The following is a 26,025-nucleotide window of genomic DNA, read 5'->3' on the forward strand; positions in this document are numbered from 1 at the left end:
GGTGCCGTGGCGGGTGCCCTGGGGGGGGCGGCACTGCAGGGCTGGGTGCCGTGGCGGGTGCCCTGGGGGGGGGCGGCACTGCAGGGCTGGGTGCCGTGGCGGGTGCCCTGGGGGGGGCGGCACTGCACGGCTGGGTGCCGTGGCGGGTGCCCTGGGGGGGGGCGGCACTGCACGGCTGGGTGCCGTGGCGGGTGCCCTGGGGGGGGGCGGCACTGCACGGCTGGGTGCCGTGGCGGGTGCCCTGGGGGGGGCGGCACTGCAGGGCTGGGTGCCGTGGCGGGTGCCCTGGGGGGGGCGGCACTGCAGGGCTGGGTGCCGTGGCGGGTGCCCTGGGGGGGGCGGCACTGCAGGGCTGGGTGCCGTGGCGGGTGCCCTGGGGGGGCGGCACTGCAGGGCTGGGTGCCGTGGCGGGTGCCCTGGGGGGGGCGGCACTGCACGGCTGGGTGCCGTGGCGGGTGCCCTGGGGGGGGCGGCACTGCAGGGCTGGGTGCCGTGGCGGGTGCCCTGGGGGGGGCGGCACTGCAGGGCTGGGTGCCGTGGCGGGTGCCCTGGGGGGGGCGGCACTGCAGGGCTGGGTGCCGTGGCGGGTGCCCTGGGGGGGGCGGCACTGCAGGGCTGGGTGCCGTGGCGGGTGCCCTGGGGGGGGGCGGCACTGCAGGGCTGGGTGCCGTGGCGGGTGCCCTGGGGGGGGGCGGCACTGCAGGGCTGGGTGCCGTGGCGGGTGTGTCCGAACAGGCTACAATGCTGGGGGTTGGGAAGGAGCTGGCTGCTCTCCCTTTGCCCTGCTGTCCTGCACCCAGCACCATGGCAGGCAGCGTGCTACATGCATGCTCAGCCTTTCATGGGGCTCAGCCCCCCCACGTCGCTGCCTGCCCCACCCCACACAGACGCACTGCACCGTACACACAGTGTTACAAAACGATCATGCATTAGAAATGGAAGTTCTGCTGGGAGGGGGAGGGGGAGGGGGAGGGGGAGGGTCCCTCCCCTCCCCACCCAGGTGGCTGCAGGGGCAGCTGCCCTCGGGCCCGGTGGCAGGGCCGGCGCTCGGCCTGGCGCCGTGGCGGTGTTGGAGCGTTTCGCCTGGAACGGTCTAGCCGAAAATCCCGCCGAAGGTGGAGGCGATGACAATGCCCAGCACCACGCAGCAGATAATGATCATGATCTTCTTCTGCTTGGCCGGGGGCGGCACCGAGGGGAGAGAGGGGAGAGGTTACCGCCCGGGCCCAACGCTGCCCCTTAGAGCACGCAGGGCTGTGGGAGCCACGCTCCCTGAGCCCCGCATCCAGCCATGCTTCCCCAGGCCGGGTACACGAGGGGCAGCCGCTGGGAGCACGCTGCAGAGCGCTGGGGGGTCAGCCTGAGGTTGCTGGGTAGCTCTCAGGAGTGACCTGGGGGCAGGGACCTGCACAGGAGTCGTTCCCCTCTGTGCTTTGGGGCCAGGCAGCATCACCGTGCCAAAGGCCTAGAGTCGGCCGGGGGCGCCTTGTGCTCACGCTTCTGGGCAGGGACCCAGCCTGGCTCTGGAGCAGCAGCTTGTGGCCACCACCGGAGCTGGGGCCCTGGACTAACCAGCCCCAGGCTTGACTGCCATGTGACCCTTGGCCTGCCCACCCTGCTGGCAGCCACCACAAGGTTCCCTAGGGATGGAGCTGGCACGCTTGGAAGGCTGCAGTGGGGCCCTATGACTGGGCTGTGACTGGGGCAGCACCTGCAGGCAGCCGCACTCTTCTGGCTGCAAATCCTGGCTCCCCACGCTCCCCATGTCTCCTCTGCCCAGTGAACCCCGCCCCATGGCACCTGCAGGGGGCAGGTGTGTCCGTCGCTCCCTGCCCTCCCCTGCACATTCGGCTGCTCTCCCTAGGAGCCGGGGGGAGCAGGACAGCGCCAGCTCTGCCAAAGAGCCCTGCACACCCAGCCAGCTGTGCCCTGGGAGCCCCCATTACCCGGCCGGCTGTGCCCTGGGAGCCCCCATTACCCGGCCAGCTGTGCCCTGGGAGCCCCCATTACCCGGCCAGCTGTGCCCTGGGAGCCCCCATTACCCGGCCGGCTGTGCCCTGGGAGCCCCCATTACCCGGCCGGCTGCGCCCTGGGAGCCCCCATTACCCGGCCAGCTGTGCCCTGGGAGCCCCCATTACCCGGCCGGCTGTGCCCTGGGAGCCCCCATTACCCGGCCGGCTGTGCCCTGGGAGCCCCCATTACCCGGCCAGCTGTGCCCTGGGAGCCCCCATTACCCGGCCAGCTGTGCCCTGGGAGCCCCCATTACCCGGCCGACTGTGCCCTAGGAGCCCCCATTACCCGGCCGGCTGTGCCCTGGGAGCCCCCATTACCCGGCCGACTGTGCCCTAGGAGCCCCCATTACCCGGCCGACTGTGCCCTGGGAGCCCCCATTACCCGGCCGACTGCGACCTGGGAGCCCCCATTACCCGGCCGACTGCGCCCTGGGAGCCCCCATTACCCGGCCGACTGCGACCTGGGAGCCCCCTATACCCGGCCAGCTGTGCCCTGGGAGCCCCCATTACCCGGCCGGCTGTGCTCTCTGGCTGGCCCCACGTGCTGGTCACATTGAGTCCCCAACCTCTTGAACAGGCAAGACTCAAGCCATGACCCTCATGGCAGAATGGAGCCCAGCCAGTCCCTCCTGCACCTGAGCCCTGGAGCCAAGGCTGGGCATGGCCCTACCGCCTCCAAGTGGGGGACGCAGCCACCTGCCAGCAGGGAGCCCTTCTTGGCACTTGGCGCTGCACTGGCGGAGAAGCCAGGGACTGGGGAGAATGGTAACTGGGGCCCCACTGCCTGCCATGGGGCTGCGGAGGCTCTACCTAGCAGGGGAGGCCTGTGCCCAGCAGAGAGGGGCTGCAGGCCCATGGCTGGCCCCGCCGCACACACTACTCACCCGCCGGGCTTTGCTCTGGTACTTAACAGCCTTCTTGGTATCGGAGACCGCCCGCTCCACGTAGTCCACAGAGTGCTCCACGTTGTACTCGATGCGGTCAATCATCTCCCCCTGCGCCGCGAACCCCCGGCCGGAGACAGCCAGACGTGAGTTCCAGGCCCCCGCCCTGGCCTGCTCCCCTTACCTGCTCGCTCGCTGCGCCGTGGCTGGCCCGTACGCCCTCTCGCAGTGCAGGGCTTGGGCACCGCCCCCCTGTGCAGGAGAGAGGAGCGAGAGGTGAGACTCGCCATTTGCCTCCTCTGGCTGCTGAGCCCTGCCTTGCGCTGGGGCCCCGGGGCTGGGGCCAGATATAAGGAAGGAAGCCTCAGGGCCCATGGCTGTCCGGCTCGTCCCGCCCAGGCCTGGCCGTGCGGTTCAGCAGATTCTCCCGCTTGGGCCCCCGTGGGTACTGGGGGGCTGTTCCCCGCCTGGGACCGGCACAGGGCTTTGGAACATCCCAAGTGCCATGTCGGGGAACTCGGCATTTCTCACCCAGGACTCACAGCAGGGCTCGGGGCCCCCCCCGGCTGCATGGGACAGACACCACACAGACGGGCACAAGCGCTACTGCCATGCACGGACAGTCCCCTGCCCCCTGCACTGCCCTGCTGCTCCCCGCCACGTGGGCACGAGGAGCCAAGCCCCTGCTGGGGGCGCCCTACCCCATCAGCTGGGGCCCACGGCCCACCTGGGCTAGCCCTTGGGGCACCACTTAGCCATGCAGCTGGCAGTGCCGAGGGGAGAGGTTATAGGGCTGGGGCATTGCGGGACAGGGCAGATGCTAGACCTGGCCCGGGGCAGACTAATCCCTGCAGGAATCCAGTGCCCTCAAAGTCAGCAGTCGGAGCAGGAGGTGCCCCCTTATGCCAGCCCCTCCCCCTGCACTGGAGTCCTTCCTGCTCCCCCCCCCCCACACTGGAAACCCCCACCCCAGCCCTTCAGCCCCCCAGTGCCAACCCCTCAGCCCCTCCCCCTGCACTGGAGTCCTTCCTGCTCCCCCCCCCACACTGGAAACCCCACCCCAGCCCTTCAGCCCCCCCCGTGCCAACCCCTCAGCCCCTCCCCCTGCACTGGAGTCCTTCCTGCTCCCCCCCCCACACTGGAAACCCCCACCCCAGCCCTTCAGCCCCCCAGTGCCAACCCCTCAGCCCCTCCCCCTGCACTGGAGTCCTTCCTGCTCCCCCCCCCACACTGGAAACCCCCACCCCAGCCCTTCAACCCCCCCCAGCCCTTCAGCCCCTCCCCCTGCACTGGAGTCCTTCCTGCTCCCCCCCCCACACTGGAAACCCCCACCCCAGCCCTTCAACCCCCCCCAGCCCTTCAGCCCCTCCCCCTGCACTGGAGTCCTTCCTGCTCCCCCCCCATACTGGAAACCCCCACCCCAGCCCTTCAACCCCCCCCCAGCCCTTCAGCCCCTCCCCCTGCACTGGAGTCCTTCCGGTCCCCCCCTCACACTGGAACCCCTCCACACCAGCCCCTCAGCTCCCCCCCACACTGTATACCCCCTCTCCATCCCCCCACCAGTCCTCCCTACTCCCGCCCTTCAGCTCCCACCACTGGAGCCCTCCTTGCCAGCCCCTCAGCCCCCCCCCCACTGAATACCCCTTCCCTGCCTCTTGCACTGGTGATCCCCCTGTGCCCTCCCATGCCAGCCCCTCAGCTGCCCTCACTGGATACCCCCATCCCTACCCCCCAGCTGCTCAGCCCTCCCCTCCCCAGTCACACAGCTGCCCTCTCTGCCTGAGGTCAGGTACCCACCAGGCAGGGGGCTGAGAAGGGGACACGAGGCTGCACTAGGCATGTGGCAGCGCCCACTGCGCACGCACCAACACGCTGTGCAGCCAAGTGGGGGGCCAGCACGCCACACCACGCCCCGCCCCCACACTGAGACAGCCCTGGCTGCACTTTTGTGTAGGTCTCCCTTCCAGCCCGTGGCTTGCGTGGCAATGGCTGTGGCAGTGGTGCTGGGGGTTCCTGGCACGTGATGCTGCCAGGGCAGTACCAGCTGCGCCAGTCGGGGGTGGGCAAGGGACATGGCTTAGGACTGGCCCCGGGTGCTCCCTGGGACCAGGGGGTGGCTCCGCCTGCCAGTGCCCAGCGAGGGGCCTAGCCCTCCACAGAGCTGCCCCAGTCAGGGGCCCCCTGGGGGCCAGCTGGACCCATTTGCCCCACTCAGCCAGGCAGGCAATCGCTGCAGTGTCCCCAGGTGCCCGGGCGCTGGGCCATGGCCTGCTGCTTCAGCCGAGCAGGGTGCCAAGGGGCCAGTGTCCTGGCCTGGGGAGGGAGCACACACATGCGGGGGCACGGGCCATGCAGACAAGCGCATGCAGCGGGCTGGCCCACACTGGGCCGTGCACGGTACCTGCTGGCTGAGTCACGCTCATCCAAGTGCTCGGCGGCAGCATGTCAGGTAAGAAGAGGGTCAGGAAAGAGCAGGCCAGGTCTCCCCTGGCAGCCCAGGCCTGGCGCTCCGGGGTGACAGGCTGAGGCAGCTGCACGTGGCCTGACACCCAAGGAAGGCTCGGGGTTCGCAGTGGGCACTTCCCCCAGTGCTCCCGGGTCCCAGCTGGGCCCAGAGCTGCGGTGTCAAAAGCCCATTTACTGACGGCTCCTGCAGAGGGGCTCCCGGAGCAGCCAGATCTCTTGCGAGGTCACTGCTCCCCTGCCCAAATACAGCCCCTGGCATCCACAGTCTTCCCATTGCCCCGTCCTCAGGGCCAGGGCCCCATGCACACAGGGCCTGGCTAGCACAGGGTCGTTCCCACAGGAGGGAGGGGCTCCCCGGCCTACAGGCAGCTGTGACCACAGAAGTGAGTGGCTGGGGCCTCTTGCAGTGGACTGCACCTGGGGCCTGCCCTTCCCTTCCCACTCGATGCATGGGTCAGACCCAAGCCCCAGCAGCTACCCAGGCAGGCAGGGCAGGAGCAGGGAGTGTGCACCTGGCAGGGCCCGTGGGAGCCACAGGGCCCTGCCACACCCACCTGGCTCTCCACCAGCATGGCCATGTCCATGAACATGTCGTGCAGCTCCCGGATGCTGTTCTCCAGCTTGATGATCTCGCTGTGCCGCGTCTCAATCTCGTTCAGCGCCTGCTTCGTGATGCTGGAGTCCATGATGATCTGCAGGGAGCGGGAGAGGGCTCTTGGGCACCGCCTGGGGAACCCATGGGGGGCGGCTTAGCCCAGGGGCTCTCATGGGCCCGGCCTTCCTGCGGCACTAGCCTGGTAATGGCCGGGGGGCCCAGATGCCTAACGCAAAGGCTCGCGTGTCGTGAGCTCTGGCAGGGCAGACACTAGGGCCGGGTGGGTCGTGGCCTGACCGTGGCACGTAAGCAGCCAGTGCTGATGGGGCTGGAGTTGGCTCTCGCAGGCGGACACCAGCAGGGCCGGTTTGGGCTGGGGCGACGCCAGGCCGCGGTGAGCGTCCCACAGCACTAGACTGCATGCACCGTTGCAGGCTCAGGAGAGGCAGCCCCCTGCACGGAGCTGGGCCTTGCCTGCGGGAGGCTGACTGCCCGGGGCCCCCAGGTGCTCGTGGCTGCAGCCTGGGAGGATCTAGCACAGTGCCAGGGCCAGCCAGCCGCCCTCGCATCCCTGCCTGGCCCCGCATGCCACATGGAGCTCTTGAGCTGCTGCCCAGCTGGGATACAGGGTGTCCCCTGCAGCCACCAGGATCTGCTGGGCCAGGGCAGGCTTGGCCCTGGGCCCAGCAATGGCTGGAACCTCCCACTCCTCATGCTGCAAGTGGCCTGTGCTGAATGACCTGGGTCTCAGGCAATACCTGGCCCTTGTTGGCCCCGGCCCTAATGCAGCTTGGCGTCTGCGGCTGCGTGCCAGCCCCCGTGCTCAGGGCGGCGCCACGTGCTGTGCCATGGCCATGCCTGTTCTTTGTCCTGGGTGCCAGCTGTCTGGAGCAGCGACCCAGACCCTGGGGGGTTGTACATCCCCGGGGCTCTGCTTTATCCCCCGCTCTCCTTGGCCACAGTCCCTGCAGTACAGCTGGCTGGCTGTACTGGCCCCCAGGCAACATGGGCTCTGCGGGGCTGGATTTCTCCTGGGGAACGAAACGGCTCGTGTCTCCTGAAGCACCTGCCTGCTCCGGTCAGGAAGCGTCCCAGGGTGCCCTGCCCCTCGCGTGAGCAGGGCTGGGCCACAGAAACCACCCACTGGCCTTTCCCCCTCCTTTGGCTCATGACATTTCCATTTCCTGCCCGGACGGCGGCTCGACTCCGGACAGCACAGAGCCAGACACTGATGGCACTGGAGGCGGCTCTCTGGTGACCCCGAGGGGCTGGGGAGGGAGCACGGGCTTCTCCATGCCAGCACCAGAGTAGTCACTGCGGGTGTCACTCCAGGGCTCTGGCCAGCACCGCTCACGGGCATCCAGCGAGGCTCCCAGGAGAGCGGCAGCGGGGCCTGAGGGCTGCCAGGCTCCTGTCCCGAGCAAGGGGCTGGCTTACACGACTCGGGCGCACTCGTCACTTGCCTCCGGGATCCCTGCTTCTGGCAGGCCAGAGAGCAAAGCAGGGGCACCGCACAGGGGCACTGGGACAGGGAGGGAAAGGCAGATGGGGAGGGGCTCTCCAGGGCTCTGGGGATGGGGGAGCGATGGGGCAGAAGAGCCTGTGGGGCTGAGAGAGGGGAGGGGCTGCACGGGGGCATAGCTGGGCCCTTGTAGGCTGGGGGGAATGAGCTTCGCTCACGTGGCTGTGTGCACAGGGAGGAGGAAGGATTCTAGCAGCGGCTGGGCTCTGCCCCATCCCGAGACAGCTCCAGCCGAGCCACACCCCTGGCAGTATTGCTCGCTGCCCCCACCCAGACGTACCCCAGAATGGGCCAAGGAGAAAAATCAGATGCCTCCTCCCGTTTGCATCCAAGGGCCTGGTTTGTATTGGCTTTGCCTGCGGGCGCACGAGCCAAGCAGGGCAGGAGCGCGCGGGTAAGGAACAGTCAGCAGGCGAGACGGGCTTGCCGTAACGTCAGTCGCTCGCAGGGCGGGAGTGCGCGGGTGAGGAACAATCGGCGGGCGAGACGGGCCTGCCGTAACGTCAGTCGCTCGCAGGGCGGGAGTGCGCGGGTGAGGAACAGTCGGCGGGCGAGACGGGCCTGCCGTAACGTCAGTCGCTCGCAGGGTGGGAGTGCGCGGGTGAGGAACAGTCGGCGGGCGAGACGGGCCTGCCGTAACGTCAGTCGCTCGCAGGGTGGGAGTGCGCGGGTGAGGAACAGTCGGCGGGCGAGACGGGCCTGCTGTAACGTCAGTCGCTCGCAGGGCGGGAGTGCGCGGGTGAGGAACAGTCGGCGGGCGAGACGGGCCTGCCGTAATGTCAGCCGCTCGCAGGGCAGGAGCGCGCGGGTAAGGAACAGCCGGCGGGCGAGATGGGCCTGCCGTAACCTCAGCCGCTCGCAGGGCCGGAGCGCGCAGGTAAGGGACAGCCAACGGACGACACTGGCCTGCCGTAACGTCAGTCGCTCGCAGGGCGGGAGCGCGCGGGTAAGGAACAGCCAGCGGGCGAGACGGGCCTGCCGTAACCTCAGCCACTCACAGGGAGGGAGCGCGCGGGTAAGGGACAGCCAACGGGCGACACTGGCCTGCCGTAACGTCAGTCGCTCGCAGGGCAGGAGCGCGCGGGTAAGGAACAGCCGGCGGGCGAGATGGGCCTGCCCTATACTCAGTCGCTCGCAGGGCGGCAGCACGCGGGTAAGGAACAGTCGGAGGGCGAGACGGGCCTGCCGTAACCTCAGCCACTCACAGGGAGGGAGCGCGCGGGTGAGGAACAGCCAACGGGCGACACTGGCCTGCCGTAACGTCAGTCGCTCGCAGGGCGGGAGCGCGCGGGTGAGGAACAGCCGGCGGGCGAGACGGGCCTGCCGTATCCTCAGCCACTTGCAGGGAGGGAGCGCGCGGGTAAGGGACAGCCAACGGGCGACACTGGCCTGCCGTAACCTCAGCCACTCACAGGGCGGGAGTGCGCGCGTGAGGAAGAGTCAGCGGGCGAGACGGGCCTGCCGTATCCTCAGCCGCTCGCAGGGCGGGAGCGCGCGGGTAAGGAACAGCCGGCGGGCGAGATGGGCCTGCCCTATACTCAGTCGCTTGCAGGGCGGGAGCGCGCGGGTGAGGAACAGCTGGCGGGCGAGACGGGCCTGCCGTATCCTCAGCCGCTTGCAGGGCGGGAGCGCGCGGGTGAGGAACAGCCGGCGGGCGAGATGGGCCTGCCCTATACTCAGTCGCTTGCAGGGCGGGAGCGCGCGGGTGAGGAACAGTCGGAGGGCGAGACGGGCCTGCCGTAACCTCAGCCGCTCGCAGGGCCGGTGTGAAGGCCCCCAAGAGCTCAAGGTGGGGAGAAGCCTCTGCAGTGCCCCTGGGAGGGGTGTCTGGGTGCAGAGAGGGGAACGTGAGGCAGGGCGTGCTCTACTTGTCGGCCATTTGGTCACAACTAGAAGCCTGGGCTGCCCCTGGCTGTCATGCTGGTGCCTGGGGCAGGTGAGATCTGCCGGAGCCAGCCGGTGCCCTTCCCCCTGCCCTGGTGTGCACTCCCTCTGCATGCTGCGGGCACGTTCTCTGGCCCTGCCGAGGCACCTGGAAGTCCTCGGCCTGCTCTCACAACACGCAGACGGGGGGGTGGGGACTCCTGTGCTCTGAGATGCTGCTGCATACACAGGCAGGTGGGTAGTGAACAGCACAGGCTCCGTCCGGCTGGCTGGGCTGTTCTCGGTCCCGTCCCGGCTGCACTTGGGCTTGAGCTGCAGGAACCGAGTGTCTTACCCCCGAGGAGAAGATGGCCGGATTCCCGCTCTCCAGCATGTCCTCCAGCTCCTCACTGGTCGTGGTCCTGCCAGCTGCAAGGAACAGAGAGGGCAGGAATTGAGAAGGGCAGAAAGTAGCTAGGCATAGCCCAGGGCCCTGCCCCTCTGACCCTCAATCCGGCAGACCCCGTGGCGAGCCTTTGGCTTTGTAGACTCTACGGGCCAGGTCTGCTTTGGCCAGAGGCGCACAGGTGCTGCTGGAAGGCGAAGCAAGCCCCGGCCTCCAATGCGCTCGAGAGCAGTCACCGACTGGCCTGGCGCCAAGGCCCCCTCCGTATAAAGAGCAAGGAGCGTCTCCCATTGTCCCGGCCAGTGGCCAGCAGGAGCTGGTATCTGCCACGCTACCCCCTGGTGTGGATGTCTCAGAGCACCGACGCTCCCCGGGCAGCCCTGAGCCAGCCAGGGGCCCCAGTCCACAGGGGCTGGGTGCTGTTTGTCCATAGGCTGCTCTCCGGGCTGCCGTGGCCCAGACTAGGGCCAGTCGTGTCCAGAGAAAAGGGGCAAACCTAAGCGTCACGGCCCTCTCTAGAGTGACTCTCCCCGGATCCTCACTGGGGTCGCCTTGCCCCATGTGGCCGTGACGCCCCCACCAACACCGCACGGTGACTGCCCCTCCTCTAACACTGTGCTGACAGGGCCAGGGCCAGGGTGCAGCGGGGTGGGCCTGTTGCTGTCCTCTGCCCGGGCAGCCCTCTGGCTTGCAGCAGGGGTCAGAGCAGAGCCCAGGCCTACAGAGCCGGGAGGTGGCTTGTGAGAAGCTGTTCTCTGAGTGCCACATGGGAGCGGCCAGGCAGCAGAGCTGGGCAGCTTCAGCCTTCCCCGCAGCACCGATTCCAGCTGCCTGGTTTTCTCCCCGCGTCGGGGAGCCAGGCTGGCATGCACAGAGGGTCTGCACCGGGGACCTTATCCCCGTGATCTTTGGCTGACCTGCTCTGCAGCTCGGGGCGCCGCTGACACCAGCAGCAGTGGCCTGGCTAAGGGAGGCTCTACCTCCCGGGAGGAGAGCTCTGGCCACGGGAGGCTGCCTCCTCCTGGTCCCTGGGGCGCGACGTTCCACCACGACGGAGCCAGAGGGGCCACGCTTGTGATGGGACTCTGGGAAAGGCAGCAGCTCTTGGGGAGGAAGGGAGCAGCCTCTGGAGAGCCGGCCCTCGTTTCAGGAGCCTGCTGCTGCAGCGCGTGCCTAGGGCCCAGAACCAGCGCCCTATGCTCGAGCCTGCCCCAGCCAGCCAGCCGAGCCGGGGTCGGAGCAGCAGCCTGTGGCTCCTCAAGGGCTGAAGAATGCACATGGCGAATGGCTCCCATTTGACGGGGGCACCCACGGGCCTTCAGAAATCCCAGGCCAGGCCTGGCGCCCTGCAAGAGACGTAACGGCTTGGAAAACGCTGCTCGTCAGCTTGGAAATGGGCGGGTTGGTGGAAGTTAAGATGTCGTGGAACTCAGATCTGCCCTGGCATAATGGTGAAGGGACCATTTACCAAAGCAGGGCTACCCAACACGTAGTCCGCAGGCCACACGTGGCCTGTCGCCCATGTGTGGCCCGCGGGGCGGGTTGGGTTCACGTGGGGCGGGACTCTTCGACTATGGCCACCACTGGGAACATGCTGCACAGCCAGGTCTGATACGCGTTTTAGTAGTTAATGGCCAGGCTCCTTCCAAGTGCTGGCATGGGCTGGAAAGCGGGTAGATGTTGCATTTTATTAATAGCAGCAGAACTGACTTCAATGGGGCCAGTGTGTTGTGTAGTCTTGCCTTCATCTTTGTATTCATGGCCATCAGTGTGAAAGAAGCTATTTGCATATATTTGCATGTTTATGCAACCACACTTAAGTTGCAGTCTTCACCATGTGCTGTGGGTATCACTGTGGCCCCCTGGGGCATCCAAAGTTGAATAGCCCTGGCCTAGGGTGTTATGCAAATGTCAGAAAAACCTACAAAATGTTGATAAAAAACCCAAAAGAACAAGCGAGAGAAAAACCCTACTGGAAACAAGGAAACTGGCTTCTTAAGGGGCTGGAAGGGACCCTGATAAACTGGCCAGGAACCCAGCTCTGCCAACCCTGAGAGCCAGCTGCCTCGTGAAATGCAAAGTGAGTGAGCAGAACTCACAAATAACACACGTGACTAATGGGACCTGGACACCTACAGAACTAGCTGTGTTTATTTGGGAGGAATGTGACAACGGGTGGCCAAATCAGTGCACAGCCCATCTGTGACTATTATTCACCTGCCTCTCTCAAAATATTAAATATACAGAAGTGAGCAGTGAGAGCCAGGCCCCTGTCGAAACGCATCAGGGAAAGGTAGCACTGAATGGCTGCTTGGGGTGCAGGGGGAATGGGGCCTAGGGCTCTGGAGGCCTTCGCAGCCGCATGCCAGCGCCCACCAGGTACCTCCCCTCGCTGCGCGGAGCAGGACGCCAGGCGGCACCCGGCCCTGGGAACGGCCCCAGTGCTGAGATGAAGCCCCTGCCGGGGGCTGACGGCCCCGCACTGACTCTGCTGCTGCAGGCAAGGCCCAGCTCCAGGCACTGTCCAGCATTCGACTGGCCGCTAGATTGGAGCCGGGTTTGGCTCCTGTGCACGACCCCCGCCTGGGGTAGCGGCCACAGAAGCTCCCTGACTGTGCTGGCGTGTCCTGCCGCCCCCTCCTGGGCAGAGAGAGGGGCTTCCAGGACTCACCTCCCTACGAGCCGGCTTCCCGCGGGGCCAGGAGGGGCTGACGGTGATTTCTCTGGCTGGCGCTGGCCTGGCCCTGCACTGCCCCCATTCCCCACGGCACATCGACTTCGCCAGCAGAAGGGAAACCCTCCATCCTTGTGGCTGAGCGCTATGTCTGCTCAGTCCCCCAGCCATCTCCCCGTGAACGGGGGAGGGTGAGAAACAGGCCGGTCACTGAAATCGCTTTAACGAAGTGCCCCAGCTCCTCATTAGGGTTGCCAGGTGTCCAGTATCGACCCGGGCAGTCCAGTATTTTTTCCTCCTGCCCAGTAAAAAAAAATTCAGAAAATACTGGACACCTAAAATGTTTTCTCCTGGCCAAGAGGCAAAATACCAGACACCTGGCAACCCTACGACACACTCGGCAATTGGGGCCAGCCCCTGGCCTCCCCCCGCCCCCAGACGCCCTGCTTACCTGGTTCTGCAGGGAAGCTGCAGTCTGCCTTGACCAACAAAACAACATGGCCACCGGCAAAAAGCCTAAAGACCAAGGGGACGCAATGCGCAGCCACGCCGCTGTACCTATCCCTGTTCTGACTCTGCAGTGCTCTGAAAGGGGCCCTGCTGTTTGATTTAATTTTTTTTTCCTTAACTCTCAGAGTCCTTTTTTTTTTTTTGCTCAACAACTTTGGTCTCCCCCCCCCCATTTTTTTCCTGCAACAGAATTTTTTCCCCAGTGTTTTTTTTCTGAGGGGGGGAGTGTTCGGTATTTTTGGTTAAACCATATGGCGACCCTATTCCTCGTGCAGGGTGGAGCTGATGTCTCCATGAAACTCACACGCTTTGCTGGTTAAAGGGAAGCTTAGCCCGTGTTCCTGGCAGGCGGAGAATCATCCCCCTGAAGTTCTACCCACAAGCTCACCCTCAGCGCCCCCACTGGGATCTGGAGCCGACAAACGGAAGTTCAGGAATTTCCTCAGGTTTCTGCTCCTCCCTCCACCAGCCGCAAGGGTCAGATTTAAGACCTTCCATATGAACCCATGCCTGGGCCATTTGCAGCCCAGAGGACGTGGGAGCCTGCCCGTACGTCTCACGCCCACACTGGGAGGGCCAGCGTTTTGTTCCCAGAGGCTTCCCTCCCCTGCCCCTGGGGGCTGATAGCAGCTCTTGAGCCACATGTAGACACACAGCCCGCGCCCAGGGAGACCCACGGAATCTCTAGCTTTGCAGGGAAAGTGAAAATCTTCTCCCAGCCTGGCTCAGACCCAGGTTCACGGCCTGGCCCTGGGGAATGCCGAGGGAGCTCACATCTCACTCCATTTTTCTACTGGACGTGAGCCAGCCCCTGCCTGCAGAGCTGCTGTCCCCTGCATAGCTCGTGCCCAGCTACCGAGGCTTGGCAGAAGCCCGTTGTGGTTTTGTCATTTGTATTGATCACAGCGAGTTTGTCTTTCCACTTGTTTGGACGGCTAGCTGTTGAGAAGCGCCTTGCGCGGGGGGGCGGGGGCAGACACCAAGGAGTAATGTTGAGGGACATGTTACAGGTTTCTGAGTAAAAACAAGAGGAGCCCTGTGGCACCTTGAGACCAACACGTTTATTTGGGCCTAAGCTTCCCTGGGCTGGCACCCAAAGGGCAGCAAAGCGGGTTCTAGCCCACGAAAGCTTAGGGCCAAATCAATTTGCTACCTGCAATTCCCGCTGCAACGCCTGTCAGCTGCTGCAGCAGAACGCCAAGCAGTGTCTGAGCATTCACAGAGCCACCCCGAGGGGTGCGGAGTTCCCCAGGCCCCTTTGACTCGTGCTGTCCTGCCTGGAACGATTTCTGCATGGCTCCGTGTGTGAGCAGAGCGTTCACGGCTCACCCACCTTCCAGCCGACAGATGAGGGGTGAGGAATAGTGCAGGGAGCTTTGGTGAGGATGCCAGCCTGTTAATGCCATTGGCCAGACACGGCCGAGGAGCCTCAGCAACGCGGCTTGCTAAAAGCAGGGCACTAATTAAGCAATAGCCCAGTCCCCGCGCTGAAAAGGGCTCCCTCCTCGCTAACTCAGCAGCTATTAATTGCAACCTCTGCACACCTCTCGCAAACACTCGACAGCCGGCTACCGGCGGCACAGCCCACGCGTGCAGCTTGTCGCCAGCATCACAATACACACAGCAGTCGCCGAGGAGACGGCAGGAGCAGAGTCGAGAGGCTGAGCCAGGAAACAGCTTCCAAGAGTTTCACCGGCTCCCTGGCCACGCTGAAGCAACCTGCTAGGAGCTGCCTGCCGCACTGGGACTCCCCAGACTGGCGCTGCAGCTTGGAGGGGCAACGCCTGCGGGGCAGGCCGGGGGCGGAGGGGGGTGAACGCACAGGCCCCCAGTGTGCCTAGGTTTCATAGGCTCTTCTGCCCCTTCACAAGGTCCATCCATAGCTACAAGGGGAGGCGCCGTAGGCTGCTCCAAACACACACAACGCCCCACATGTGCTGTATCTAACCAGGGGAGGAGAGCGCCCGGCCCCGTGGGCTGGGGGCAATGGGGTTGGCAATTGGTCACCGTGTCAAATCCAGCGCAAGCCGCGGGGGGCCTTTCGGAGGATACAGCTGCCACCACACAGAGCTGGGGCACAGGCAGGAAACGTGCAGGGACAGCAGGGGACCGGCAGCTGAGAGCAAGGTAACATCAACAGGAAATGAAAATGCGGCTGCACCAGATTTGGGGGCTCCCAGGAAAGGAGTCTGGGGTGTCAGCCCAACCCTCCCTGGAGCCCTCTCCCAAGGGTCCCATCACAACAGGCACCAGTTGGCCCCTTTGAGAGGCCCTGGAGACGGGATTCCTCCTGAGCCTGGCAGCCTGTACAGGGTCCAGTCCACGCAGACATAACCAGGCTCCTGTGCTGTCAACCGGCACCTCTCCACAGCCTGCAGCTCCCTCCCAACCCTGCCTCTTCTAGCGAGACTGTCTGCGTCCAGGCACCCAGCAGGCCTGGCTCTCCGGCAGTGCAAAGCAGGCCAATGTGGGCCTTGCCGGAGCCAGCCGCACCGAGAGCTCTGCTCTCCTGACATGATGCTACTCACTGATTTCCAGCTGCCTTTGAATCCTCCCTTTGCAGCGCTCTCGGTAGTCAGACTGGGTGGCGTTGTACTCGGACATCACCTCCACGAACTTGCGCGACAGCGTGGAGTGCTGGCGAGGGAAGCGTAGCAAAGAAAGTTGCGTTTTACTTAGTTCCCCAGGGAGAGCGGCCGTTCTCCGCTGAGCCTGATCCCAGCTCTGAAGGGCACCCCCTAAGCGGCTCTCCCCTGCCATTGCCAGCTCCGAGGGACCCCAGTGCAGCGCGCAGCCACCCGACAGCGTCTGCAGCAACATCATCTGCCGACGTCCCAAGGGGGCCTTCAGGGCTCTCGCCCCGACACGAGCCTGATGAGCTCGTACCTGCTTCTTGCCCTGGGAGCAGAGCATTTGGCAAGGCTGCTGGAAGGGAAACGGGCGCAGATTTAATGTGGCCACGCCCAGGCATTACGCAGGAAGGTGGCCAGACGAATCGCTGGGATTGGCTGAGCAGAAAGCTAAGCAAATGTCTCATAAGCAGAGGGACTGGAGTCCGAGCTGCTGCCTGCAAGGACCTCGGGGGGCACCAGAAGCTGGGCTGGGAGAAGCAAGGCAGCCACACGGACGACCAAGTGGTCAATGCACCTGCCTCATTCTTTGTGAATGCCCAGTGTCTGCAGTGCAGCAACGGCAGCGGGAGCCGTAGGAAGACCAGGTCCAGCCCCACTGACTGCAGCTCTGGAGCCCCTGCTGCGTGGCTCAGAGCTCCAGGGCCCCACCACATGGCTCACAGCTCCAGGGCCCCCCACCGCGTGGCTCAGAGCTCCAGGGCCCCCCCACCACATGGCTCACAGCTCCAGGGCCCCCCACCGCGTGGCTCAGAGCTCCAGGGCCCCACCACATAACTCACAGCTCCAGGGCCCCACCATCTGGCTCAAAGCTCCAGGGCTCCCCACCACGTGGCTCAGAGCTCAAGGGCCCCCCGCCACATGGCTCAGAGCTCCAGAGCCCCCCACCACGTGGCTCAGAGCTCCAGGCCCCCCCGCCACGTGGCTCAGAGCTCCAGGGCCCCCCACCACATGGCTCAGAGCTCAAGGGCCCCCCACCACCTGGCTCAGAGCTCCAGGGCCCCACCACATGGCTCAGAGCTCCAGGGCCCCCTGCCACGTGGCTCAGAGCTCCAGGGCCCCCCACCACATGGCTCAGAGCTCCAGGGCCCCCCGCCACGTGGCTCAGAGCTCCAGGGCCCCTCGCCATGTGGCTCAGAGCTCCAGGGCCCCCCGGCACATGGCTCAGAGCTCCAGGGCCCCCCGCCATGTGGCTCAGAGCTCCAGGGCCCCTCGCCACGTGGTTCAGAGCTCCAGGGCCCCTCACCACGTGGCTCAGAGCTCCAGGGCCCCCCGCCACGTGGCTCAGAACTCCAGGGCCCCCTACCACGTGGCTCAGAGCTCCAGGGCCTCCTGCCATGTGGCTAAGAGCTCCAAGGTCCCCACTGTCAAGGGTGGCTTATAACTATGGTGCTTGTGCCTCAGAGCTCTGGGGGCCCTTCCACGCCTGGTGGCTGAGAGCTCCCAGGCCTCCACCCTGGCAGCTGACAAGTCCGACTGCATCAGTCCCGGGCTCAGGACTGAAGCTGAAGAGGTCATCTCGGAGGCTGTGACTTCTCAGTGCTCCAGGGAGAGCGCTGGGCCAGGCAGGGACAGAACACTGCCCAGGACAGCTCCTGAGGCGAGCAGAGGAAACGCACCCGCACCAGGGGGCCAGGCCACGAATGACCTTAACCTGCATTCGGCTCCAGGGGTGGGGACGGAAATGGCTTCCCAGCCCGGGCGTGCTGCAGTGCTGGCCCGAGAGGAACACGAGCATTGGCGCAGCCAGGGAATGTGCCTGCTGGCCCCCTGCCTTTGGGGCGGGGAGTCCCTGAGCCAGCCCCACTGCAGCTGTCTGTCGGATTCCTAGTCCTCGTCCTGCTGTGTCCTGAGCCCCAGCTGCACAGCCGGGCATGGCCTGCCCCTCGCTCACCGGAGACGCGCTGAAGTGGGCACCCCGGAGCGGGCGCAAGGGCAGGCTCCAAGCAGAGACCAGGCCCCCTCACAGCCCGGAGGCGGCTCAGCCAGGGTCACGCTCTCGGAGGAGCAGTTCCCCAGTTTCTCTTCTAAACCTTCTTTTGCACACTCCCTCCCCCGTCTCTGCACGTCTGCGCGGCTCCCCGGGCGGGTGGCTCTGCAGCTTGCTCGGCCTTCGCTAACGCTTTGCAGCTCCCCCGGAACGCCAGCTCTAGCTCAGGGCACAGGTTGGGAACAGCAGGCCAGGCCCAGGGCTTCCTTTCTCACAGCCCCTCCAGCTCTGTTCAGCCCTGAGCGCCCCAGGACCACCATGGTGTGGCCCTCGCCACTGGAACAGTTCCCTTGGCAAACGGGCGCTGCTCTGCAGGAACTCAGCTGCCTGGGGGGCTGGCAGGCCCTCAGCAGAACAGAACACTCCGATCTGGGTAGCCTGCAGGCCAGTTTACAGGGAAGTGCTCCAGAAAACCTGGGGCTACGAAGTAACAAGACCCAAGAGGAATACAGACCCTGAGTACAGCTGGGCGCTCCCTGCAGAGGTTCACAATGGTCTAAAGGGGAAGGTTGGCTCATGCCAGCACAAGTCCTAGCCAGCACTGGGCAGGGTCCCAAGTGTATTCTAGGAAGACCAAGTCAAATTGCTAAATGAATCCATACCCAGCATCCGCGTCCCAGGTGCAGCAGCAGTCAAAAAGTAAATAGAACATCAGGAATCATCGGTAGGGATAGAGAATAAGGCAGAGAATATCTTATTGCCGCTATAAATCCATGGGCTGCCCACATCTGGAACACTGCTCACAGATGTGGTCGCCTCCTCGCCAAAAAGCTCTCAGCATTAGCAAAGGTTCAGAAAAGGGCCACAAAAATGATTGGGGGTTGGAACGGGTCCCATATGAGGAGAGGTTAAAGAGCCTGGGACTTTTCAGCTTAGAAAAGAGGAGACTAAGGGGGGATATGATAGAGGTCTATAAAATCATGAGTGGTGTGGAGAAAATTTATTTCCTTGTTTTTATAACACAAGAACTAGGGGTCACCAAATGAAACTAATAGGTAGCGGGTTTAAAAGAAATAAAAGGCAGTATTTTTTCACACCAATGTACATTCAACCTGTGGAACTCCTTGCCAGAGGATGTTGTGAAGTCCAGGACTATAACAGGGTTCAAAAAGAGCTAGATAAATTCACAGAAGTTAGGTCCATCAATGCCTATTAGGATTGGTAGGAATGGTGTCGCTAGCCTCTGTTTGCCAGAAGCAGAGAATGGGAGCCAGCGGCTGGATCACTGGATGATTCCCTGTTCTGGTCATTCCCTGTGGCACACCTGGCACTGCCCACTGTGCGAGGACAGGACTCTGGGCTGGACTCAGGACTTTGGGCTCGCCCAGTCTGGCCGTTCATACGTTAGAGTTTGTTCAGGACCAAATCTCTCCTCTGCCCATCACTTCTCCCTCTCTTCCACCTCGCCCCTCCCGTCCTCGCCCTCTGGCAGATGCCAAGCGATCACAAGGGCGCTGCCAGCACAGGGATTAGCACATGGACAGGCTCGGCCCTGTGCCTGCGGCCGTATGAGGGCAGGGGCTCTGCTGTACACAGCACACTGGGGCAGAGCTGAGTTGCTGCAGGTGTGAGTGGTGAGCACTGGCGGGGGGCCTGTCCCATAGCATTCACGGGACGCATGCACAGGGGGGAGGGGACCTTTGCCCCGAGTGACTGAGGGTCCTGTCCCAAGAGCTAAACAGCCAGATACATGGCTACAGCAATGCTAGAGCCCCCCGCCCTCCCTGGGGAACAGCAGCCCTGGGGCAAGGAAACATGGACGGGAAATGAAAATGTGGGTGCACCAGATATGGGGGCTCCTGGGAGAGGAGCCTGGGGAGTCAGCCCAGCCTTCTTGGGACACAATTCCTCCCCCAGCAGCCTCTCGGGCTGCCACGCCCCTTCCCTTGCATCACTGTGTGCAGCTTGCCCTGTCTCCCTGGTATATCTGAAGAGGGGGCTGGATCGTCCCCCGTTACCCTGCCGGGCCGGCCCGGTGCCAGGAGAGGGGCTGGATTGTCTCCCGTTACCCTGTCAGGCTGGCCCAGTGCCAGGAGAGGGGCTGGATTGTCCCCCGTTACCCTGCCTGGCCGGCCTGGTGCCAGGAGAGGGGCTGGATCGTCCCCCGTTACCCTGCCCGGCCGGCTAGGTGCCAGGAGAGGGGCTGGATCGTCCCCCGTTACCCTGCCTGGCCTGCCTGGTGCCAGGAGAGGGGCTGGATCGTCCCCCGTTACCCTGCCTGGCCTGCCTGGTGCCAGGAGAGGGGCTGGATCGTCCCCCGTTACCTTGCCTGGCTGGCCTGGTGCCAGGAGAGGGGCTGGATCGTCCCCCGTTACCTTGCCCGGCCGGCCTGGTGCCAGGAGAGGGGCTGGATTGTCCCCATTACCCTGCCCGGCCGGTCCGGTGCCAGGAGAGGGGCTGGATTGTCCCCCGTTACCCTGCCGGGCCGGCCCGGTGCCAGGAGAGGGGCTGGATCGTCCCCCGTTACCCTGCCTGGCTAGGGGAGGGGCTGCTGTGGTGTGTTCCATGTTGTCCACATCAATCCAATTGCCCAGAGGCCCTGCCTCCACGCAGCTGGCTGAGAGCTAAGGCGTGTTTGCTTCCAGCCATGCGCCTCCGTGGCCGGTACCTTGGCGTAGCAAGGGGAGGTCCACGCTGGGTGGGCAGAGCTCTGACCTGCCTCGCTACAGATCAGGTGCCTGGTCCTTGCTAGTGTCTCCCCCCTGCGATAAGCGGCCCTGAGCCTGGTCCCTTCCCACCATACAGAGTCCTGAGGGTGCATGAGGCCCCCGGCACCAGGAGAGGGAGCTGGCAACCCGGGCAACAGAGAGCCCTGGGTCCCTCCCCCCCCCCCCCAGCCCCGGCCTGTTGCTCTGCTGGTTCTGTGGAGCAAGGGCCCTCTCCGTGGTCTCATGGCCACGCTGTCGGTGTGGAGCCTGGCGCTGGCTGTGAAATACCCTCTGCATAAGGATGGGGGTGTGGGAGCCAGAAGCCCAAGGATGGGAGCCCTTCATCCTCTTTCCTCTGGGCCCTGGGGCCTGCAGCGGGGCCTCAGGCGCAGGCGGGAGCAAGCCCTGAGCAGGATGGGGACATGCTGAGGCTCATTCCCGGGGCACAGTCTGACCAGAGCAGGCACCTCCGGCTCTCCCCCAGGGAGCAAGGTGAGCACCAAAACTGCACCTGGGACACAGAGCCCACAGAGCCAGGCCCGAAGCGATGGGTTCCTAGGGCCCAGCACCTCACGGGGCCGTGACCCCCCCACAGCAGCCACCTGCATCCCAGGAAAGCGCATTCGAGGGACTCAGCACTGGCCTCACAAGAGGAGGCAGCTTGGGGAGCCTCTTACGTCTGAGAGAGAACAGAGGGAGCAAGACACAGGTGTCACATTACCAAATTGGAGGGAAGCAGCCAGATCGCTGCTGCACCCCTAGGTGGGGGTGTTGGCCCCAGAAATTGATATGGGGGGAGCCATGTGGGGTATTGAATGGGAGCTTATTGTTTGTTAATCTTATGTACACTATTTATGTGAGTGTATAATGTCTGTGTGTGTAGGTAGGAATCTGTAATCTGTGTGGAAGCTGAATATTTCTGTGAATGTGGTTAAGCATGGCTATGGACAGGCTGAGTAGCAAAGCCCTGTAGAACAATGACTCTCAATAGGCTATGGACACACCCAAAGAATGGGATTTGTCACCTGAGGGCAGCCAGCAGGAAACATAGAGATTGGCCTCTGACCAGGTGACTGGCTGCATACAAGAAGAGGCCAGGAAGGAGTATAAAGAGGCCATGCGGTCGATGCCATTTGGTTCTCAGCTCAGCACTTCATCCCAGAGGCAGCACTGCAGGGATTGAAGAGCCCGGAAGACCTGTGAACCCATCCTGATCTCAGGATGTGCAATAAGAACTTTTAAACCAGCAGCTGCAACATCTCTGCTAGAGCCTGCATCGAGAACTGGGAGATTCGGTGCATGTAACGTACTGTACTTTAATAACCTTACTCTCATGCTTTTCTTTCTTGTAATAATAAACCTTTAGATATAGATTCTAAAGGATTGGCCCAGCGTGATTTGTGGGTAAGATCCAGAGGGTAAGTTGACCAGGGATCTGTGGCTGGTTTCTTGGAACCGGACAGAACTTGTTCGGGGTAGGTGGGATTGGGTGCTAGGACCCCCCACCCGTGTATAGGCCCGAGGCCATCTGGGGCACGGATATTGCTGGGGTGTCGGAGGGGTTTTGCTCGGGAGGCTTCAGGCAGGCAGCTGAAGCGCTCTGTGAGACTGGTTTGTGGCCTGTGTGGAGAGGTCGCCAGTCAGGGGGACTGTAAAGAGCCCCGGATTTGAGCAATTCGCCCTGAGCGGACGCCCTAAGCTGTGCCCAGACACGGCCCGGTCCGTCACAACAGGCGACATGCATCATGAGCAGCTGCTGCGCTCACAGCCACAGTCAGTGCAGGGAACGGAGCGGCGCAGCCCCGCAAAAACCTACCCAGCAGAAAGGACTTGCAAGGAAAGGGAAAGCAGCACAGGGTCTAAAACTGCTCCCACTTGCAGCAGAGACCAGTCAGCATGGTCGTCAACAGGTGGGCCCCTCCCCAAGGCCGGGCAGGCAGAGCTCTGGGCACAACGGCCGGGCCCCTCCCCAAGGCCGGGCAGGCAGAGCTCTGGGCACAACGGCCGGGCCCCTCCCCAAGGCCGGGCAGGCAGAGCTCTGGGCACAACGGCCGGGCCCCTCCCCAAGGCCGGGCAGGCAGAGCTCTGGGCACAACGGCCGGGCCCTTCCCCAAGGCCGGGCAGGCAGAGCTCTGGGCACAACGGCCGGGCCCTTCCCCAAGGCCGGGCAGGCAGAGCTCTGGGCACAACGGCCGGGCCCCTCCCCAAGGCCGGGCAGGCAGAGCTCTGGGCACAACGGCCGGGCCCTTCCCCAAGGCCGGGCAGGCAGAGCTCTGGGCACAACGGCCGGGCCCCTCCCCAAGGCCGGGCAGGCAGAGCTCTGGGCACAACGGCCGGGCCCCTCCCCAAGGCCGGGCAGGCAGAGCTCTGGGCACAACGGCCGGGCCCCTCCCCAAGGCCGGGCAGGCAGAGCTCTGGGCACAACGGCCGGGCCCTTCCCCAAGGCCGGGCAGGCAGAGCTCTGGGCACAACGGCCAATGAACGATGGTGCCAATTGCGGGCAGAGGAGCCGGGGTTGCTGGGATGCAAAGCGATGCTCCAAAAGCGACAAGAATGATTAAAGGTTTAGAGAACATGACCTATGAAGCCAGGCTTCTTGAACTGGGCTTGTTTAGTTTGGAAAAAAGAAGATTAAGGGGGGACATGATAGCGGTTTTCAAATATCTAAAAGGGTGTCACAAGGAGGAAGGAGAAAATTTGTTCCTCTTGGTTTCTGAGGACAGGACAAGGAGTAATGGGCTTAAAGTGCAGCAGGGGAGGTTTAGATTGGACATTAGGAAAAAATTCCTAACTGTCAGGGTGGTCAAATATTGGAATAAATTGCCAAGGGAGGTGGTGGAATCTCCCTCTCTGGAGATATTTAAGAACAGGTTAGATAGACATCTGTCAGGGATGGTGTAGGTGGAGCTTGGTCCTGCCTTGAGGGCGGGGGGCTGGACTCGATGACCTCTTGAGGTCCCTTCCAGTCCTATTATTCTATGATTCTATGAAAAGCCGCTGCAAGGGGGCTCCGGCCACTGCACTGGCAGCTAACACTCTCCAGCGTGTTTGCTGCAGCCCTGGCCTGCCAGCACGTTCCGTCTGCCAGGCAGCCACGGCCTCACTCGGGACAGGAGTCAGAGACATTGGAGAGGAGAGTGATTTCTTGGCAGTGAAACAGCCAATCGAATGACTCCTCATGCTAGGCCAATTCTCCAGGTAGGACCGGCCCAGCGTACAATTGTTCCTGACTTACAGTGTGTTCTCAGGGCTTTCCCCAGCCCAGTTTCAGGCGAGTCAGGCGTTGGGTCCATTACTATTCCGGGTGCCCCAACATCTAGTGCATCACATACTCGTATAATGCTTCTCCCGGAGCCTTTGCTCAGTTTCATCCCATTATTGCTGAGTCTAACCACGTGGTACCATCCCTCTGCCATTCTGCTCCTTTGCTTTTTGCACCCTCAAATATGTGGGTTTGGCCACCATCTAGCCCGAAGCAGCACTTCAAAGCTTTTAGCACAAGTTAGTCTCATGAGACCTGGGCTCCTAAGTGGCTAAGTCACTTTAGAAAATGTTACCAGGCCATTCAATTCCTGCCTGTCTGGGACTGGATGCACTAATGAATTCATGCTGCTCAAGACTATACAGGCTTTATGGGACATGATGCCTCATAGATTTCAAGGCCAGAAGGACCATCATGATCCTCTCCTCTAAGAAACCTGCTGAGAGACAGCGCCAGTCAGCAATGAACTTCACTGCAATGGGAACTAGAACTGTGTAAGCTGTTCCAATTCTGTTTTTTCCCAGGCTGCCAGCCAGGTCGGTGCCTGAAGCAGGACACACAGGGCCCCATGGAGGCAGTGAATTCCCAGGCCACATTATGGGCCTGCAGAGTGCAAATACAGAAGTTCATAGTCTAAAAATTTTTAGTTTGGTCACATTTGGGGCATAAACTTCCCGACTGTGTCATTCAGTTTCCACATCTCTTCTGACCCTGCAAAGCCTCTTTTCATGTCCTGTAAAGTGAGCCAGTTTCTAGGACACGCTACAGAAGGGGCCTTTCTGTCCCCCACGTGCATGGACTATAGTTGATTTCTTGGTTCAGTAAAATCCCTTTGGGCCAGATATTTCAGAACGTGTATGAAAACCCCAGACACCTGAGCTGCCCACCCAGAAGCACTGATGAGCACACCCCTTTCCCACGACACACACCGAGCATGGGACCCACATGGAAGTTTTGGGTGTGTGAGCTGGGAGTGCACAGAGCCTGTGAGCACTTTCGCTGGCACATTGGACAAACCACCCATGACTGCGCCTGCATCATGCCTGCGAAGAGGCACGTGACATGCTTTTCAGGGCTCCAGGCAGGATCCTGGCAGCTTATGTCCTCCCTCACTTTCTGGGGCACATTAGTGCACAAAGCTCCTCTCAGCCTCCCTCCTCCCAACCCCAAATCCGGCCGGAGACAGACGCACCTGCGTTTTCCTGATCCTCAGGTCAGCAGAGGATCTGTTCAGTCCCTCCTCTTGCTCAATACTCTGTTCAATACCTGGTCATGGACAGAAGAATACAGCTTATTTTGGGCTGTTTAGCAGAGAGTGCTTTGCAAACCGACCCCAAAAGCCTAGAATACCTGTGAATTAGAGACGTTTCTGGAACCACTGCACTCATGTCCTGAGATACTGGCTGAAAGGAGCTTTCCTGAGTACAAACCACTAGCTCCAGCTCTCTCTTCCATTTTGAGACAGCAAGACTGGTTACCAGTTTAAACATCTCTCCCCGGGTATGTCTACACTACCCTCCTAGTTCGAACTAGGAACTCATTCCACGAGGAGTAACGGTAGTTCGGAATAGGAAGCCTAGTCCGAACTACCTAGTTTGTGCCGCGTGTAGCCGCGCGGCACGGGGTTCGAACGAGCAGGGATTTTAAAAATGGTGGCGCCCAGTTTATGCAAATGAAGCCCGGGAAATTCAAATGGCTTCATTTGCAAGTGCGGTATGCCTACATTACCCCGCTAGTTCAAACTAGCGGGGTAGTGTAGACATACCCCTCTGACATGCTCCACTGAGAAAGTGTCAGGACATCTATATAAATCCATGGGACGCGCACATCTTGAATAGTGCCTCATCTCCAAAAAGATATATTGGCCTTGGAAAAGGTTCAGAAAAGGGCAACAGAAATGATTGGGGGGTTGGAACAGGTCCCGAAGCGAAATTAAAAAGACTGGGACTTTTCAGCTTAGAAACGAGGAGACTAAGGGGAGATAGGACCGCGGTCTATAAATTCATGGCTGGTGCAGAGAAACTGAATAAGGAAAAAGTTATTTACTTGTTCCCATAACCAGGGTTCGACAATTAATGTAATCTACTTGCTCGTGGTGAGTAGATTACAAGCCGGCATAGCCGCGCAGCATGGTCTGCGCATGCATAGCATGCCAAACCGCGCGGCTGGCGAGTGGGGCTTGCCGTGGCTTGGCGAGCCCCGCCCATAACATAAGAACTTCAGGGTCGTCAAATGAAATGAACAGTCCACAGGTTTAAAACAAACAGAAGGAAGTTTTTCTTCACACAGCACACGGTCAACCTGTGGAACTTCTTGCCCAAGGACGTTGTAAAGGCCAGGACTTTAACAGGGTTCAAAAAAGAGCTAGATAGATTCCTGGAGGTTAGGTCCATCAATGGCTCTTAGCCAGGATGGGCAGGGATGGTGTCCCTAGCCTATTAGTCAGAGGCTGGAAACGGATGACAGGAGAGGGCTCACTTGACGATTCCCTGTTCTGTTCACTCCCTCTGGTATCTGGCACTGGTCGCTGTTGGCAGACTGGACGCTGGGCTGGATGGGCCTT

At 62.5% G+C, this 26,025-nt stretch overlaps 1 protein-coding gene across 5 annotated transcripts in view; it reads right to left on the reverse strand.

Moving 5' to 3' along the window:
* Positions 1-258: 258 nt before the first annotated feature.
* The window catches only part of STX1A (syntaxin 1A), a 205,161-nt gene continuing 179,394 nt past the window's right edge, over positions 259-26,025 (reverse strand). Inside the window, exons 5-11 of one of the 5 annotated variants that reach the window (XR_012897117.1) lie at positions 24,655-24,728; positions 15,461-15,569; positions 9,698-9,771; positions 5,917-6,054; positions 5,298-5,513; positions 2,897-3,148; positions 1,134-1,171 (exon numbers count right to left, since the gene is read on the reverse strand). Coding sequence is in view for 3 of the 5 variants with exons in the window: in XM_075904978.1 (XP_075761093.1) it covers positions 1,094-1,171; positions 2,897-3,007; positions 5,917-6,054; positions 9,698-9,771; positions 15,461-15,569; positions 24,655-24,728 (584 nt within the window). In the remaining 2 variants the exon portion in view is untranslated. Of the gene's footprint in view, positions 1,172-2,896; positions 3,149-4,604; positions 5,514-5,916; positions 6,055-9,697; positions 9,772-15,460; positions 15,570-24,654; positions 24,729-26,025 lie in introns of those variants that run through there. The other 4 variants (XM_075904978.1, XM_075904976.1, XR_012897118.1 and 1 more) reach the window with 4 other exon arrangements.

Source organism: Pelodiscus sinensis, chromosome 21 (assembly GCF_049634645.1).
Source record: "Pelodiscus sinensis isolate JC-2024 chromosome 21, ASM4963464v1, whole genome shotgun sequence".
NCBI lineage: Eukaryota > Metazoa > Chordata > Testudines > Trionychidae > Pelodiscus > Pelodiscus sinensis.